Raw genomic sequence first — 20,709 nt, 5'->3', positions numbered from 1 at the left:
AACTTATGGATCTGAGAGCTGGGTCAGAAGTAAAACACTTGACGAAAGACTAGAGACCGCAGATATGAGAGTCCTGAGAAAGATTAGAAGCGTGAACAGATATCATCAATGGCAATATCGTATTAAAAATGAGTATATTAGGAAAGAACTTGACATTGTCAGCATCCAGGAATGCGTTATCAGAGCTAATCTCAGGTGGTATGGTCACTTAAATAGAATGGGAGAGGAAAGATTAGCAAAACAAGTGTTCTCTGCCAGGTTGGCAGGAAAACGACCCAGAGGAAGACCAAGATATAGGTGGATTGATACGGTACAAAGTGCCTTAGACGATAGAAATATAAGATCTGATAATGTTGGAGTCTTGACAAGTAACAGACTGATTTGGAGGAAAATTGTAGATAGGAAGTTAGTAATGATGTAATTTTTTCATGTAGTAATGTCATATCCTGTACACCCCTTGAGGGTACATGGCAGGAATTTGATGATGATGATGAACTAAGTGAAAAATAAACTTTCAATATCAGGGGGAAATTTAGAAGTAATCAAATCAAGAGAGTATCTATTATGGCATATTGGTAAATAAAGTGACTTAAACCACAATATTAAATGATAGTACAACATGAGATGAGAGAATTTCATATGTGCTGGCTGGGGCATCGCCTGGTTAAACGAGCCCCCTCCCCCCGTTATTTTTGCCAAGGAACTAGGGCAAACAGCGAAAAGTCAGCTACTGGAACAAACCCTAAAACACACCACAACTCAATATAACTAGAGTTCAAGATCGACATTTAGGGGACATATTGCAAAGGTGGTGAAAGTAACACAGAGGATTGCTGCAATAATGAGAAGCACACTGACCTGCAGAGATAAAACAGTTATCCGTTGTATGAGACTCTGATTAGACTTCACTTGGACTATTGTTCTCAGATTTGTTCCCCAGGATTTAAAGGGGATAAATTAACTGTGGAAAGGGTAAAAAGGCGGATAACAAAGATGGTTTCAGGACTGTACAATAATAGTTATGAGGATCAGCTGAGGGAATGTGGACTGCAGAGTTTGGTGGATAGAAGGAGAGGTGATATGATCGAGACTTTTAAACTGTTGAGAGGTGGTTACAGGGTTGACACTGGGGAGTTCTTTCACTTGGTTGAACAGCGGGAAGGAGTGATGACAGGAGGCCATGCCTGGAAGTTACGAAAGGAAACTGTGAGCAAGAGGGTGAGGAGTGGTTTCTTTGCGTGGAGGGTGGTTGAACTGTGGAATGCATTGCCTGATGGAGTGGTGAGAGCGAGAACGGTCAATGAGTTCAAGGAGTGGTATGATAGACTTTGTGTTTCTTAGGGGGGGGGCCCTCCCTGCGATGAGTCGATAGACTCTGTGTTTCTTAGGAAGGACCTCCCATGATGAGTCTTTTCACTCCAATGGAGGCCAGAATAATAATAATAATGGCAGGCAATTTCAAGTAGAGTAATGTAGGCAAATATCAGAATAGCAAACTGGACAATTGAGACTCATTTGTGCTAACCCACAGAAGGTACTGCTAAGGTAGAAGTGGTGGAATTTTTTGAGGCTTTAGAGAACATAACTGACACAATGAAAAATTGGTCCTTGTTGGGAATCTAAATAACGGAGTAGGAAATGTTTGTCAGACATACAAAAATATTTTGGGAAAATTTGGAGAAAAGAGCAAAGCTAATAATAGTGGCGAATACTTGTTGGATTTCTGCTCAAGACATGGACTGGTTATTACTAACACCATGTTCCAACATAAAAATGTGCACAAATTCACATGGAGAGAAGACGCAAAGAATAAGAAAAGTCTCATTGACTATGTTATTGTTGATAGCGATGTTTTCTCTGTGGTGCAGAACACTAGAGGCTACAGAGGATTTGAAATTGGAAGCGATCACCATTTAGTCTTAAGCAGGATAAAACTGAATTTCATATGGAAAAGAAGAACATGTAAGAAAGTTTTAATGCGAATAAAAGTTGAGCAGCTCTCAGATGTGAACTGTAGAATGAAATATACAAACATTATTCAAGAAAAAATGAAAGAGTTTGAGAAAAGGAATCAAACCTAGGAGATTAAATAGCAAGCTCTGAAGAAAACATTAATTCAGCTAGAGAGGCATGTGGTGAGGTTGTCTGCAAGGATTTAAAAAAAAAAAAAAAAAAAAAAAAAAAAAAAAAAAAAAAAGAGAGAGAACTCCTTTGTGGACACATGAAGTTAAACAGACAGTGAAGGAAAAGAAGAAAGCATATAAAAAAATTCCTGGCAAATAAGTCAGCTTGTGCTCTTAGAGAATACAGAAATAAATGTAAGAAAGCTAAACACTGTGTAAAACTAGCTAAATAAAAGTCATGGGAAGACTTTGTTAAGAACATAGAAAATAAATATCAAATATCAAGAAGGTGGCAAGATATTCTGGAGGTTGTTGAAGAAGCTCAGAAATGGAGAAAGATAATAAAGGTGATATGAAAACTGGAGAAAAAGATATCCTCGAAGTATTAGTAATTACTTCAAAAAATTGCTACATGAAACTAGCAGTGATGACAGCACATAAAAAGTGTGATAAAAAACACTTTGTCAGTATTTTTTGTCGCTGACCAAGCATGCAATCAGGAATACATATCCATACTTGAAGTAGAAAAAGCCATCAAAGACTTGAAATGTGGAAAGGCAGCTGGAGTAGATGATATTCGACCAGAAATGCTCAAGTATGGAGGAATAAAAGTCTTACAGTTTCTGCACTACAGTTCAGAGGGCCTGGACAGAGCAAAGAATTCCAGGTGATTGGAGTAGAGCTCTCATAGTACCCATATATAAAAAAGGAAATAAAACTGAATGTCCGAATTACAGAGGTATTTCTGTATTGAGTGTTCCTGGTAAGATTTAAACCAGTATACTTGAGGAATGGTTGAGAAGAATTGTGGAAGAGAAGCTTGGTGAAGAACAAGTTGGATTCAGGCCAAAGAGAGGCTGTCAGGATTTTCACTTTACGACAAATAGTTGAGAAATCATGGGAACATAACAAAGATCTGTATTTAAGTTTTGTCGATCTGGAAAAGGCATATGACAAGGTGCCAAGAGAGAGAAGCTATACAAAACGCTACAGTTGTATAGTGTAAGTGGGACATTATATCAAACAATACTTAGTCTTTGTAATTAAAATAAAAAGCCAAAAGGATAACAATATAGGATTCTTATCCATTTAATACTTAGTCTTTATTTGAGTTGTAAGTCAGCAGTTAGAATTGAAGTACAGGAAGATGGTTTAATATTAAATCTGGTGTCAGACAAGGATGTACATTATCCCCTCTGTTATTCATTATCTATATGGATCACATTATGAAGGTAAGTGGTATTAAATCTGATATCAAAATTGGAGATGTTAATGTCAGCTCTTTGCTTTATGAGGATGATGTTATACTTCTAAATAAATCTGCTACAAGGCTGCAAGATTCCCTGACTAAATTGAATAACTGTTGTAATAGATAATGTATGAAGGTCAGCAATAACAAGACAAAGATGATGAAAATAGGCAGAAGCAATGAAAATATCAACTGTATTGTGAATGGAGAACCTATAGAACAAGTAAAACATTTCAGCTACTTAGGCACGATTTTTAGTGAAGATGCTAAATCAAATATGTAAGTACACAATAGTATGAACAAAGCTGGTATGGTAGGAAGTCAACTGAATAAATTTATATGGAATAAGAGAGAAATTAGTCAAAACACTAAATTAGCTGTGTACAAGATGTTCAAACCAATTTTAACTTATGGATCAGTGATGCAATCAATGGCAATATCATATTAAAAACGAGGATATTAGGAAAGAACTTAACATTGTCAGCATTCAGGAATGTGTTAGCAGAGCTAATCTCAGGTGGTATGGTCACTTAAACAAAATGGGAGAGGATGGATTAGCAAAACAAGTGTTCTCTGCCAGGTTTGCAGGAAAAAGACCCAGAGGAAGACCAAGATATAGGTGGATTGATAGGGTAAAAAGTGCCTTAGAAGATAGAAATATAAGATCTGACAATGTTGAGGCCTTGACAGGTAATATTAATTTGGAGGAAAATTGTAGATAGGATGTTAGTAATGATGTATATTTTTCATGTAGTACTATCATATCCTGTAAACCCCCTTGAGGGTAAATGTCAGGAATTTGATGATAGTAAATAAAGTGTTTGCCATTTGGGCAGACAGGAGAATCTGTTAACATCTGCCTGGAAGAAGTATCCGGACGCCTCTCTGTAGTTCACAAACTGATGTCTAGATGTCACTACAACCTAACGTAACAGTATAAAAGGAGGCACAGAGCTGCGTGTTGATCAGTGATAAGAAGTACAAGCAGAATGGATAGGTCAAGGAAGCTCAGTGACTTTGAACGTGGACTAGATTTTGGTTGCCACATCAGTAAGAAATATGTCAGAGGCATTTCAATCCTCCTCAAGTTTCCCTAGTCAACAGTTGGTGACCAACGACAACAAAACCAAGGTCGGGTAGGCCGCGTTTAATGACAGATAGGGACTGTCAATCATTGAAGAAGGTCGTTAGCCAGACATCAAGTGAAACAATCACCCAGGAGTTCTGCAGTGCTACTAACTGTCCAGCCAGCACCATGACTGTGCATCAAGAGTTAAGAGGAATAGGGTTCCATGGTCAAGCAGCTGCCCATAAACCAAACTCTGTGAACGCTAAGCACTGCCTGCAGTAGTGTAAAGAGCAACGCCACTGGACAACTGGAAACGTGTGATTTTTCAGTGAAGAATCACCCTTTTCCATTTGGCAGTCCGATGGGTCTCTGTGTGTGGGAAATGCCTAGAGAATGATTCCTGCAAGCGTGTATAGTGCCAACAGTGAAATTTGAAGGAGGTGGTGTTACACTGTGGGGGTGTTTTTCATGTAATGGACTTGGCCCTCTCATACCACCACACAGAAATCTAAATGCGGAAGGGTACAAGGACATTTCGACCCACTGCGTACTGTCTACAGTAGAAGATCAATTCGGTGATGACTATTGTTTATATCAGCATGATAATGCTACCTGCCATAAGCAAGGTCTGTGAGGGAATGGTTTGTGGACAATAATGTTCCAGAAATGGACTGGCCGGCCCTGACCTGAATCCCATAGAACACCTTTGGGATGAATCAGAATGCCGACTTCACTCCATACTCCAAAAATCCACATCAAGAACTGCTCAGGCTACAGCTCTTCCAGAAGAATGGGCTGCCATTCCTCGAGACGTTCCGACACCTGGTAGCCTGGCAGAGTTAGAGCTGTCATAGAAGGAAAGGGTGGACCCAATCTGTATTAATGTCCACTAATTGAAAATGTGTCACAGAGAGTCTGATTACAGTTTCGAGTAGGTGTCTGATACTTTTGATCAGATAGTGAATTTTTGGATACCCAAGAGAATTCTTCTATATTTCAATGGAATCTTTCTAATTGTCAAATAGAGATTTTGGAATATTGCCTTCTGAGAGCTCAATCAACTCCATTTGTAAATTTTCAGATGCACTAGAGCAGTGGTGTGCACATGCCAAAAATTTACAAATCGATTTGCTGATGTGCTGGGCAGTTTTTAATAGGGGAAAAATTAATCTAACTTAATTAATTTATTTATTTATAAATTTATAATATATATATATTTATTTATAATATTTTATAAATATTTTGTTTTATTTATTTGCTTTATTTTTATTTATACTTTTATTGATACTTAGGTTCAACAGTGGAAGAAGATGAAGGAGCTGAGAAGGAAGTGGGATGCAGGATACAAGCAGGTTGGAGGAACTGGAGGGAGATGGCTGGAGTGTTATGCGATAAGAGGGTGCCGATCAATCTGAAAGGCAAAATCTATAGGACAGTAGTGAGGCCAGCTATGACATATGCTATAGAAACTGTGGCCCTGAGGAAGAATAACATCAGCAGGATTGAAGTAGCAGAGATGAGAATGCTTAGGTGGATGTGCGGTGTGACCAGAAAGGATCGTCTGAGAAATGACTATGTGAGGGGAACAGTGAAAGTTATGAACTTAGGAGCGAAGATACAGGAGGCAAGGTTGAGATGGTTTGGTCATGTGATGAGGAGGGAGGACGAATATGTGGGAACAAGGGTCATGCAGATGGATGTGCAAGGAAGGAGGAAGCATGGGCGGCCAAAGAAGAGATGGAGGGAGTTGGTAGAAGAGGACTTGAGGATGAAGAACTTGGATGTGGAGGAGACTCATCATCAACAGTGACCCCACTTAAGTGGGAAAAGCTGCAGAAGAAGAAGATTTTGTTTTATTTATAATATTTATTTATATATATAAATTTATAATATATATATATTTATTTATAACATCCTAAACAAATACTAAAATATAAGCCAAAAAAGAAGGCAGGATAGACCTCAAAAAAGGATATTGGATGGATAATGAGACCGGAATAGACCAATATGGTTTATACCCGTAATTAGTGTTATGATGATATTTATTTATATATACATTTATAATGTTATTCAGTGTAAAACTGATTATTGTATTATTAAATTGATTTTCACTATGTTGGTTTGAAAAAAAAAAAAAAAAACAACAATTGTGAGAAAAATATTTATGTATTGCAACTCACCATCAAGTTAGCTGAGCAAGGGTAACAGCAGAAGGATGTCAACCTGTCGGCTAAACGCTTACCATATTTACTCAAAAATAACTCGCCCTCGCGTATAACTGGCACCCTTGATTTTACTTTATGAAAAAAAGGCATTAAAAAGTGTTGCATATGCCTCACACACAAAAAAATTTAAACATGTTCACATCGAGGCAATAATTAAACAACACGCCCTCCAACAGTCACTATACTGCAGATGTGTGCAACAAAAACAAGTAGTTTTTATTGTATCCCTGATTAAGTTCCAGAGGCTTTTGCAGTCTGTGTAATATATTTCTCAACAAATAGTGCAATTAGAGACAGCTGGAATAAAAACGGCACTAACTAATGAATCACATGTCCCTTCTCACAGAAACTATGCTGTATAGACTTGAGCAAAACGATATGTTGCACCGGAAACACAGTATCTAACTAAAAACTCTTGTCCAATTTTTCAATTACATGAAATAAGTGTTTCTTTTATTGCATTTAAAATTCTCGATGTCATTATGACAGATCACAAAGGCTAACTTCAAATAAAATTCTACCAGGAATTGAAATATGCCATATAATACATGTGTGAGTTCCTGCCAGCTCAAACGCAAACTAGCAACAATAATATTCACCCAAAGGTTGAAACTTTGTGTGAGTTGAGCCCACTGATAAACAGAAGTTCCGTCAAAACAATAAACGTCACCCCATCATGAATGTGTTAAAACTGAGAAATATATAGTGAATGTTGTTATGACAGTTTCACATGTTATGGAATTCGGTTGAAGAGAATTAGCATTTCAACTCAACAATTGTTTGGGTTGTGCGACCTTTTGTTAATACCGCACCAATCATATGCACATCTTCATAGTTGCACTCAGGTGTAAAACAAAATTTAACTTGTATGTATTGTAACAATTTAAAAAAAGGTTGAATAATTAATAAGCATATAAAAGGATATCACCTGTAAATCGTTGATGTGCCACCTCTGACGTGTGCCATAGGTTCGCCATCTATGCACTAGAGACATTGGCCAGATGTAGCTGGAAAGCCAGTTTAAGAAACGTGACGTGAGATCATGTTTCTTAAAATCTTTTTAAACATGTCACTGTATTCTTCGTTTTATTAGTACACTGTTCTTCAATGACCTTCGCCAGTTCAGGCAATGTTTGGCTGAAATTACAGTTTTGGAAAGAAGAGTACCAAAAAAAAAAAAAAAAATCTTCCTAAATGCTTGAACACATTTTACTGTGACATTAAATCACATAAAAATGCAGCATTTCTGCAGAAATTCTCTTTAGAAAATTCACAAGATTTATTCTGTTCCATAAAAAAAATCATTTGTTTCCATAGTGCTAAATGCAATACCTCGAAGCATTTGCTCGAATATAATTAACAATATCAATAATTTCCTTAATGTGTCTTTTAAAAGAGTAGATTTGATGCAAAGATTCTGTTGATGTAATATACAATGAAATGAAATCAAGTTATTGGCATTTTGTATTTCATTTTGTAGCAATGCAACAAATCCTTCATGTTTTTTTTTCTCACAAAAGGAGCATCAGATGTGCGTAAACTTACTAAATTACATAAATTTAGTAAGTTTATCTTTACAAATATTACTGACATTTATCTTTAAAAATATAAAAAAATGTCAATTCCACATGTGAACCATGAGAACAGCCACAAGTAGTTCTTCATTACTTGGGCAATATCTTGGGCAATGGAAAAATAAGTACAGGTACCCCTTGATTAACACGATTAATTATTCCATCGGTGTTACAGCATATATCAAAATAGCGTTAATCAAATATAATAATCAATGGTAAAAAGTACAATTCGTCCATGATCGATTACTGTATTAATAATTCGTTTTATATGGTACGCTTTTAGGAAAGATAAAAGATGAATGCAAAGTAATATTTAATAAATGCTTGTACCTGCATTAGTTATTACATTTTTTTATATCAAAAAAGTTATCAAGAGGTGTTTGAACAGTTTGAGCTTTTTTTTCTTATCAGCATAAATTCTATGATAACAAGCAAAATGACTCTCCAGAACTCAGCAAACAGGCATTCTTCGATTAACAACTGAATCCATATATATTACTTGTTGTTTAAAACCACGCTAAAGGCAAAGACGTCTATAGACATTAAGGTTATCATGGATGCGAAGTGCATATTAAAATTGTAATACCATTGATATTACATTGAAATATATGATGGATACGAAGCGAATGAGGAGTATTTTATCCATAATGGCCGGTAAAGTGGTTAAGCAATTCTAAACTGCGAAATATTACATCCAGTTCTTTGATTGTTATTTCCTTTGGAACCTCATCTTCACATTCCATTTGTTCGTTGTCTTCGCATGCACATTGTTGTTCAATTTCAAGAATATCACTGTCACTGAAATCTTTTGCATCAACACCATCAATAAATCTTTAACATCTTCTGCATCAACACCATCAAAACCAAAGTCTTCACCAATTGCAATGAATTCTTTAACCATGTTGTTCACAGTATTTTGAAAACCACCTAAGTTATTAGCCATTCTGGCAAAAGGTTTTTCCAAACAGCTCTCATGCTGTTTCTAGAAGACACTTGTCTTCTAGCTCCCAAGAGTCATGAATGTTTTCAATTGCGTGCTTAATGTAAAAAGTTTTCCAAAATTCTTGGAGCGTAATCACATTTTCTCCTGCTGTTGTTTCTATTGCCTTTGAGAATGTCTTTTTAAGAAAATAGGCCAGGAAACACTCCTCGAGGTTTGCATGTTTTTGTGGAGTAACTTTAAAGGCACGTTAATTAAAACTTTTGTTGCATAAATAAAGGGAATGTTGCAATTAATTTCAGCACGTTAATCAAATCCTGCGTTAAGCAAGGGATACCTGTATGTTTATTTCGGCAAATTTTTTGAAGCTGTTCAGTAACACTGATAGCTAATTCATGTTGCTGTTTGGTTATAGCTTAGTGAAAGAGGAAGTTGCTTGTATTTATTAGCTTTATCTGAATCCAGACATGCTACAACAGTGGTTCTTAACCTTTTCAAAGTCACGGAACACTTTTGATTATAAGAAAAATTTGGAGAGCACCAAGAGCATTAGGGTCATAAAACAATAAAAATAGCATGGACTTAACTTTAATAAAAATGGAACCTATTTTAATGCGATTCTTGAGCTTGTCGGCTTTTGCAGATTTCAGCAATATCAAGTCTAATATGAGTATGTGATAAGGCTAACGTCTATATTAGTAAACCTTTCACACTTTTTAGTTTTTATATTGGTTAATATTGAGAAACCAAGCTCACACAAATATGATGTTAAAAACTGTAACAAAATTTTCAGTGCCCTTGTGGAGAGAGCTGGGTATTCGGCTTGGACAAAAATTCAAAATTTCTCAAGAGTTATTTCAGAGAATTTAATTTTTAACAGTACAATCTGCTGACAAGGTAACTAATTGTTCTTCTTGTAACGAAAATTTCAACTCAATGCATTAACTGTGCCAAATGGAATTCGTATCCAGTCATAATTGTGTGTATTTAAAGAAGGAAAGTAGGTTGAAATCTTTTTTTCCAATATTGTTTAAATGTTCTGTTATAACGGAAGCAATTCCCAGGACATTTTTATTATGGAGCGAAGGAAACATATCTACTGTATTTTTTCTGATATATGGTTTTTCCAAAGAGATAATTTTTTTCTGAAAAGCTGACAATTTGTCAGTGGATGTCAAAATATTTTCTTTTTTCTCTTGGATACTTGTATTAATATTAACGCTATTTAAGTAATTAAAAATATCGGCTAAATATGCCATTTTAGCAATACCAAATATCATTTTGAAGACATTTTACAAAAGTATCTATACCTTCATTTTGAAAAAAAGGCCAATAATTCTTAAGTTCTAAAATTCGGAATAGCACTTTACCCCTGGATAACCATCTTATTTCAGTGTGTAAAAGCAAAGATTCATACTTGGCTTCCATAGATATGCAAAGTTTTTTTTAAAAAGGTGTGCTTTTTAGAGGTCTTGACTTGATGTAATTTACTATATTTACAATTTGGTCTAGTACAGGTTTTGATATTGTGGGTAATGTTTTTGAAATATGTCATGTGACATCTTTCACCAGCAGAACACTTGAAATCAGTTCATGGAACACAAGTGTTCCGAGGAACACCGGTTAACCACTGTGCTACAGCTTTGATAATGTACTGTTTTGCAATTTCCACATCACTATATGGCTTACCTTTTCTCCCAATTAATTAATTTCTGTATGATGATACAGCAGCTGTGAGACCCCTTTTACGGGAGGTACGGCACCATCTTAGTCACACCCCCCAAAAAAATTTTATCTGAGCTTGGAACCAGCATAGCTGACAAATCAGGCCTATTGCTGGGTCAGTATTCTTGACTGTAATCCGTATGTGTTCACGGGGCCGGTTTGCCTGCTTGTGGGATGAAGTATCTCCCAAGTTGATTCAGTAATTTCATTACTTTGTCCTGTTATCATTTGAAATAATTGCTGTTGTTTTTTTTGAACAACAGCAAAACTCATCAGCATTGTGGTCCTTATGTGCACCACAATGCTGACGAGCATTGTATCTTTTCAGTGTAAAAATATCCGCTCAGTTAGCCTAGTGGCTGTGCGCTTCGCAACCATATGACTGGGGAAGGAGTGTCTCAGGTTCGATTCCCGTCGAAGACATGAGGAATTTGAGGATCTTCCTCAGCCATAGCCAAGTTAGCTGGTCTTGGGCGTGGGCAGTAGGGTTTTTCCCATCAGTTTATCTGGCGTTTTTTCATCCCACAAGCAGGAAAACCAGCCCCATGAACACACACTGATCTAGAGTCATAAATACTTAACCCCCCATGAGGGAGCTCAACTCGCCCCAATAGGGACGGGGGGGGGGGGGGAGGAAACTCCAAAGAAATAAATAAATAAAAGTTTAAAAATCATAGTATCATAAAGTAAATGCACCATTTTATCTTTGACTGCAAGCATGTACTCCAGCTCCCATTCTTCATTAAATAATCTATTCCCCTCTCTAATAGTTTTTTTTGGCACATATGGAATATCAAATAAAATTTTCAAAAATTAATAAACAAATTAAACAACTTCTACTCTTTCTGCTTGCTATAAAGCAATAATACATACAACAGCATTGCAATACAGGGTGTTTCAAAAAGAATGTCCCGATTTGAAAGCTATCGGCTTGATGTTGACTGTGCAGCAGGCGAAGGCACATTGAGCATTTGTAATTGTGGTGAGTGAAACTTTAGGCCTTACTTCATACTTGGCAATTTATTTTGTAACTGTACCACATTTTCATTATTAAATATAATTATTTGAAATTGGGTCATTCTTTTTGAAATACCTTGTATATCAACACACATCCAAAACTAAACTGCTTTTTTTTTTTTCAAATCAAGCTAACATTGTGTTGAGTGCTCACAGTGGCATCTAGTGACAAATTAATATGATAGTGTGCTAACCATAGAACAATGGACAGATTGATAATAGCACTTGATTTTTTAACAAAAATATAATTAATTAAAATATATGCCGTTTGAGAATGTATAAATGTAAACAACCAAGATACATAATTGATGAAATATGTGAAAAGGCTGCATGTGGCCTAAGGGTTGCAGGTTCCCCATCCCTGCGATAAATAATTGATAGACTGATAAAAGTGAAGATAATAATATTCTAAATAAAAAACAAGTGGTGACAGTATGGTAGTAGAAACAATCACAAGTGCATATCAATACTTGAGGTAGAAAAGCCATAAAATACCTGAAATGCAGAAAGGCAACCGGAGCAGATGCATTTGGCCAGAAATGCTCAAACATGGAGGTATAAAAGTTCTGCAGTGTGTTCTGTATCTAACTTTCATTTTCCAAATTTTATTCCATACAATTTCTGCACTCACTGTTTGATTAACTGTCAGATTGTTTTTGATTCTGATATCTCATATAATGTGCTCCGGCCTGAGCACGTTTAAAAGCTATTGATGTGGTGAGATATCTACAAAATACACCTTGCGCTCTGCATTGATCTTTTTTTTGACTGCTGGCATTCTGGGTTCCAGCAAGGCTTTGGATAGTGTGTGGAAATCAAGATGACATTTTTGGAATTGGGACTGTTGCTGCCTGGACAATGAAGTCTGTTACATACTTTACTGTTTCATTGATAGGTGTTTGACTGGCTGTATTAGAATTAAGTTTTGCAAGATGGGAAAAAAATATTCCAGTCAGCCTGATCCATTTTCCATATGGGTCTGTGTAGCAGAATATTGTTCGTGTGAAGACACTGTGCAAATACAAGGAAAATGATAACTTCTGTAGATGTCTTCAACATACCACGTGAGCAATAGAAAAAATGGCAGGAGAGCAGATTATATGATCGATTGCAGAGAATCAGTGGGTAGGCATATGAAAGAAAGAATTAAGTCTCTTATTCAAAATAGAGAGAGAGAGAGGTCATTATTGTCAATGATTCATTCAATGATACAACCTCTTCCATTTGTGTTGGCATTATCCAACAGTGTTGTGCCCATTAAAGTCACCCATAAAAAGAATGGGTTCAGGCAGTTGCAAGATAAGGTTATCAAGATCAGTTTCATTTAACTCAGCGATCGGTGGTAAATAAATTGAGCATACTGAAATAAGAAATTTCATGGATAAGCGAATCACTATTGCTTCCAGAGCAGTATTAGGCTGGACATGATAGGAAGGAGTATGACTGCTCACTAGGATAGTTACTCCATGAGCAGGACTATCTCCAGTTCTGTACTTGCATACAACAGTGAAATTCCTTAAGGTAGGATTCTAACTATATCTTAAATATGTTTCCTGCAGACAGAAACAAACCGGTTTTGTTTGTTTTGTTTTTTGCAGTAAAACCTTGATATCATTAATATTCTGGTGAAACCCACAAGAGTTCCATTGTAAAAATTTTCCTATTGTTTAGGCTTTGTAGACTTGTACGATTTCTGGACGTTTGAGGACTTACCCTTGTTGGGTGTTTATTTCTCATTAGATTTTGGGAAGTATGGATGATCACTGTCCATCTCTTCCTCTGGAAAAATATCAATTACATCACTGCATGTGTCAGGATCATTGGGTAAGTTCAAGAAACTTTCAGGAGAAGTATCAATTTTTTCTGTGGTGGTGGTGGTGGGTGGGGGTGTCTGGTGGTTTATCTTTAAGCAATATCCTAACCATAGTTTTTTTGACAAATGTTTTTGCATCAATGGGTTTCTCATCACATGGAACCATGTGATGAGAACCCATTGATGCAAAATTATCAAATGGTGGAATAGACATAAGTGTTTGAGATGCTGTTGACATTTTCTTTGCTGCCACCTTTTCAGAATAAGAGGATCTCGGAACAGGTGTATTGGCGGCTAACTTCCTTTTTGTATCCTGATATGATATATTTTGTTCTATTTTAATTTTCATCTTTCTGCTTCTAACATGCAAGTGAGTAAGCTGGGTGATCTCACTGACAGTTGACACATTTAGCTTTCTTTGCAAAGCAAGATTTGTTATGCTCTTTACGACCACATCAGGCAAAGGTGGTACAGCCATGACAGGCAGTTTGGGCATGCCCATATTTCTGACAGAACAGTTGAGATCCTGCTTCTACAGATGTTGGAGGTTTAGATCTATGTATGTATATATCAAAAGTAAGGATGATGTTCCTGGTTGGAACCAAGTGACCATCCCTATGTATCAGGATATGCCTCATAACTATTCTTGCGAAGATTTCTGTGGTTAAGAAGTTCAATATAGTTATTCCAGTTTTGTAACCACATGTTAATTAAAGAAAACTGTTTTTAAAACTAAACAAGTACTAAAAAATAACACCCTACAAGTTAATTAGTCATCAGACTAACATCTTCAGGGGTAAAGAGAACTAAAAGTTTAAAGCACAAACTACTAGAAATTACGAAAATTAGTTAATTTGTTGGTATTGTGAACATCTAAACCAGTGGTCGCCAAAGTGGTCGATATAACATTGTTAGGGGTCGATAGAAAAATATAAGACATCATTGTACGGGTAATATTTAATTCGGTTAACTTGAATTATCTCCATTGTGAATGACAATGCAATTAAGAGTGAATCATGGGCACAGCGACATGAATAGGACCTGTAAGATGGAGCAAGGTCATGAAAATAGTTATGGAGGCCAATCAAGTAGGCCAAAATGACATATTTACCAACAAGCATCTTTTTTGCTTATCCTGTTATAATTACGTAATAGTAAAATAGAGGGGGGGGTCGATAAAAAGTCAAGAAACTCTTGAAGGGGTCGACGGTCAAAGAAGTTTGCCGACCCCTAATCTAAACAGTTCGTTAAAAAACTGAATAACAGATCTATACAACTGTTAATGTGTAAACAACAGTTAGCTGGAGACAATGCTATTTGTTGTCACGTTCTGTGGTTCACGCTCACTCTGTCTGAGGTCTGAAATTGGTAAATTTTTAATAAACGATGACCAAACTTGATTTAAAATCAAACCTTGGTTTTTGTTGCATTGTGTAGAAATTGTAATCATAGTTGCTGCCTCTTTGAATTTTCTTGTGAAACAATTTTTATCTATATGGGACATGTTTGTTCTATCCCAGAGTACATCATGACCGGTAGAGGTTGTGCAAAATGCCAATCCTGATTTATGTTCTCTCTTATTTTGTACGTCCTTTTGATGTTCACTCATGGGGATTTCTCCCGATCTCCCAGTCTGGTCCACATAGCAGATGCCACAGGAACAGTGAAAATTATAAACTCCTGGTTTTTTCTTTGGGTGATGTGGAGGTTTCAGAGGATGAAGAGATCTTGATATTTTTCAAGTCACGGGAAATAGATAAATAAATAGAAATATCAGTAACAGATAAAATAAGCCAAACTTGTCTACATAAATCTACAAATACATAAAAGTGACTTTCCTGTCACTTGAAAAAATAGGCAGGCCCACTAACTGACTGGTCCTGGCTGGGCCATCCAGGACTGCCCATCTTGCTAAAACAGAGGCCAAAGTAAGACTACCAAGATCCCCCTTTCAGGATGTGCATGAGTCACACTGCGCGGAGTCCAGTAATGATGGTCTGGGGAAAAAAAAAAAAAAAGACTCTCAGGAGAAGTAGAGTGAAATACAGGAAGTAAAGCAAAGAAAAAGAGTAAGCATGAAAAGGGCCAGTACCATCACCAGGAGGTCTCTCCACTATGAACAGGTGGAAGAGGAAAAGTTAGCAAATCAAGTGTTTTCTGCTAGGATCGAAGAAAAAGATCCAGAGGAAGACCAAGATCTAGATGTATTGATACAGAAAGAAGTGACTTAGATCAAAATATAAGATAAGACAATGTCAGAGTCCTGACAGAGGAGGAAAATTGAAAGATTGGTAGTGAACTTTTTCATGCAGTATTATCATAATATCCTGTATGCCTTCCCACAAAAGTGCATATCAGAATTTGATATTTTTCTCTTGGTGTTGTTTACATTGTGAAGCTTAGGTGTTGGTGCTTATTCATAAAGTGCTTCACAACATAAACAACACCAGAAGTACAGGAAGATGGTTTTCTATACATGAAAAACAAAAAATTAGATTTTTTGCAAAATGGAAATTGAAACATGTAGCAAATTTTGAGTTCTGCAGTACACTATTAGAATTCCCTGAACTCCATTTCAAAGTTGGAATAACATGAGTAGGTACTAAGAATAAAATACAAGAGAAAACTTCCATGGAAAATCTTGATGCTTAATTGTAAAATTTATGCTTATGTTTCACAGGCATCTTCAGCACAAAAAAATGGAACAACAAATTAAACTAATCTTTCCTAACTTGTATATTTTAAGTTAGGAAAATACTGAACCTACTGAAACAATGCATACAACCAGAGTAATGCAGGTAGGACTGTGTTAGAAAATAATAAATGTTCATCAAATTAAATATCTAAGAACCAGGACAACAAGGAAAATCTGTTGGTAGAAACAAAGACATTCCAGTCATCATGAATTATTATGGTCTCCAGTACAAATTTCATGGGAGGGTATATTCCAGGAAAAAGTGATTCCCTTTTGTTTGAAAACTTTAGTTAGCATGCACAACAATCTTATAAATATCATGCACAGTGTTCTTTTAGTATTATACTCACCAGAAAAGCCAATATCCAACATAACAAGACGGCGGCGAATCTTAACGCTAGATATACGTTCAAAAATGGCTTCTACAATCAGGAAAAACATACTTGAGAGGAATGCAATGACACCAATGGCTGTTGCATAGTGACAAGCATCTGGATCATCATAAAAAAGGCATATGCTGTTTACCCAACATCTTGATGCTATGGAAGCAAACACCACCACTGCAAAAACCTAAAGAATTTTTTCTTTTGTTTAGATACAAGAAAATACAAAGTTCAGTGTTATAAAATCTTATTAAATCATGTCAAGTATCAGGTAAGGCAAGGGTTTTCTATCCAACATTATTTTTATTAAAGGAATTGCTATATTAACGCAGGCTGAAAAGTTCTTAGTAGTTTTCTGAAAGCATAAAATACTACTGTTGTTTGAACATACAGTGTTTTAAACCTGTTTTGTTCGTATTTTCTCTTCTTGCAACCCTGCTTTGTCTTTATTTGTTCCTTACTCAAATGTCATAAATGGTCAACTGCCATAACTATCGACTACCACTATTTATTTATTTTCTACTATATCTTATGTTCTCATACTCTATAGTCTAACAAATTTTATTTGTTTTCCTGATGCAGCAATTAGACCCATTTGTTGAGTGCAAGATTATAAGAATTTTCAAACTAAAGACAAAGCAGATATTGTTTTATTCTTCCCTGCTTATGTTAATCTTTACCTTTAATCACTCATGAATTGATTATGGATCAGTTAAACTTAATCTAATGCAGGTTCGAATTTTTCGGGATAGTGCATTAACAGAATCAGTCTAATGTATTGTTCACAAACCATTTAATTAAATCAAATCTTGAAAGTTTATTTTTTCACTTGGTTAGAGTATAATAAAATTAGTTTAATCCTTTATCCAAGTGTGAGCAAACAAAGTTTGCGCCTGAAGTATCTTCAGGACTAGGGTAAAGTGATACAACACCAGGGCAACTCTTTGCAAAGGTGGAGAAAGCTACCAACACTCCTAACTCAGTATCTCCTATAATGCAAAACACATCTCCTTGCGGATATGTCTAATGTTATGCATTAAAGGAAGGGCCACTACCCAGACTAGTTTCGACCTTTATAACTCCTATAGGTAGAGATGACCTGCTAATGCTTCTGCCTGGTATTTCCACTAGGGCCTGGCTCCCACTGAAGAGACCTCAATAAAGGTCGAAACTAGTCTGGGTAGTGGCCCTTCCTTTAATGCATAACATTAGACATATCCGCAAGGAGATGTGTTTTGCATTATAGGAGATACTGAGTTAGGAGTGTTGGTAGCTTTCTCCACCTTTGCAAAGAGTTGCCCTGGTGTTGTATCACTTTACCCTAGTCCTGAAGATACTTCAGGCGCAAACTTTGTTTGCTCACACTTGGATAAAGGATTAAACTAATTTTATTATACTCTAACCAAGTGAAAAAATAAACTTTCAACATCTTTCTCTAAATCCAGAGTAATTTATTAAAAAAGGGTGGCACACCATTTGGCAACTCCTATAGGTAGAGATGACCTGCTAATGCTTCTGCCTGGTATTTCCACTAGGGCCTGGCTCCCACTGAAGAGACCTCAATAAAGGTCGAAACTAGTCTGGGTAGTGGCCCTTCCTTTAATGCATAACATTAGACATATCCGCAAGGAGATGTGTTTTGCATTATAGGAGATACTGAGTTAGGAGTGTTGGTAGCTTTCTCCACCTTTGCAAAGAGTTGCCCTGGTGTTGTATCACTTTACCCTAGTCCTGAAGATACTTCAGGCGCAAACTTTGTTTGCTCACACTTGGATAAAGGATTAAACTAATTTTATTATACTCTAACCAAGTGAAAAAATAAACTTTCAACATCTTTCTCTAAATCCAGAGTAATTTATTAAAAAAGGGTGGCACACCATTTGGCAACTCCTATAGGTAGAGATGACCTGCTAATGCTTCTGCCTGGTATTTCCACTAGGGCCTGGCTCCCACTGAAGAGACCTCAATAAAGGTCGAAACTAGTCTGGGTAGTGGCCCTTCCTTTAATGCATAACATTAGACATATCCGCAAGGAGATGTGTTTTGCATTATAGGAGATACTGAGTTAGGAGTGTTGGTAGCTTTCTCCACCTTTGCAAAGAGTTGCCCTGGTGTTGTATCACTTTACCCTAGTCCTGAAGATACTTCAGGCGCAAACTTTGTTTGCTCACACTTGGATAAAGGATTAAACTAATTTTATTATACTCTAACCAAGTGAAAAAATAAACTTTCAACATCTTTCTCTAAATCCAGAGTAATTTATTAAAAAAGGGTGGCACACCATTTGGCAACTCCTATAGGTAGAGATGACCTGCTAATGCTTCTGCCTGGTATTTCCACTAGGGCCTGGCTCCCACTGAAGAGACCTCAATAAAGGTCGAAACTAGTCTGGGTAGTGGCCCTTCCTTTAATGCATAACATTAGACATATCCGCAAGGAGATGTGTTTTGCATTATAGGAGATACTGAGTTAGGAGTGTTGGTAGCTTTCTCCACCTTTGCAAAGAGTTGCCCTGGTGTTGTATCACTTTACCCTAGTCCTGAAGATACTTCAGGCGCAAACTTTGTTTGCTCACACTTGGATAAAGGATTAAACTAATTTTATTATACTCTAACCAAGTGAAAAAATAAACTTTCAACATCTTTCTCTAAATCCAGAGTAATTTATTAAAAAAGGGTGGCACACCATTTGGCAACTCCTATAGGTAGAGATGACCTGCTAATGCTTCTGCCTGGTATTTCCACTAGGGCCTGGCTCCCACTGAAGAGACCTCAATAAAGGTCGAAACTAGTCTGGGTAGTGGCCCTTCCTTTAATGCATAACATTAGACATATCCGCAAGGAGATGTGTTTTGCATTATAGGAGATACTGAGTTAGGAGTGTTGGTAGCTTTCTCCACCTTTGCAAAGAGTTGCCCTGGTGTTGTATCACTTTACCCTAGTCCTGAAGATACTTCAGGCGCAAACTTTGTTTGCTCACACTTGGATAAAGGATTAAACTAATTTTATTATAAATCAAATCTGTTGTTTACACGAAAGTGTCCCTTTTGTTCTCTTTGCTTCTGCTGTCTGGTTCTTGATCTCCTGCCAAATTTCTTCTTTGTTTGAGTCATTGATTATTTTATGCCCTTCAGGACCCTTAACACGAGGGCAATGTGTAACTCTTTCCTAGCGAGACATCCCAATGATCAACGCAATACTTCTTGTGGCGGTGGATCCAGGCAATAGAGGATTGAGAAACCTAAGACAAAATTCTTTTTGGGGATTCAGCTATAAAGGCCCAGACTTCTGTTGTATGCATGTGCGCGTCTCTTGAAACTTCCATATGGTCATGTGCTGACATCTGAACATGATGACATCATACTTCACGTGTCTTTTGAAAATTGGCATATATGGACATAGGTAAACAGCATTACATAATGACGTCATACACCATATTATTTTAACAAGGGCCTATGATTAAGTTATTACAAAATTTAGTACATTCCTTTTTGACATTAAAAACATGTAAGACTAGAAAAACATGTAAAACTAAACATGATATGTTACTTATCATGAGAGATTTTACAGCTGCATTTCATACATGGCTATTTTCAAAAAATAAAATCAGATGATCATAGTAAACAGGATACTGAATATTTTTAAATGACACTATCAGCTTCCTAATGTAGAAAACAAGCAGTATAATCACATGTATCTAATGAACTGTACTAATACTAATGCACTGTACAATACAACATGAATGACCCAGGTATATGAGGTATAAAAGGTGTTAAGTACACTAGATCAACATTTTTCAAACTTTTCTGGCCACAACCTACAATCAAGTACATTTTACATCACAACCCTGCACACGCACACACACACACACTACACCTCGATTTTCAGTCAAAACAA

The 20,709-nt window shown here is 36.5% G+C and overlaps 1 protein-coding gene across 1 annotated transcript in view; it reads right to left on the bottom strand.

Annotated features, from left to right (window-relative positions):
• LOC150108200 (synaptogyrin-2-like) overlaps positions 1 to 20,709 on the bottom strand; it is a 63,925-nt gene that overhangs the window by 24,761 nt on the left and 18,455 nt on the right. Inside the window, exon 2 of the mRNA XM_090390649.1 lies at positions 16,781 to 17,000. Within this exon, the coding sequence (XP_090246775.1) occupies positions 16,781 to 17,000 (220 nt within the window). The remainder of the gene's footprint in view (positions 1 to 16,780; positions 17,001 to 20,709) is intronic.

Source organism: Typopeltis vanoorti, chromosome 3 (assembly GCF_054136105.1).
Source record: "Typopeltis vanoorti isolate ZY-2024b chromosome 3, IOZ_Tvanoo_1.0, whole genome shotgun sequence".
Lineage (NCBI taxonomy): Eukaryota > Metazoa > Arthropoda > Arachnida > Uropygi > Thelyphonidae > Typopeltis > Typopeltis vanoorti.
Note: the sequence above shows the minus strand (reverse complement) of the source record. Positions and strands in the feature narration are given on the sequence as shown.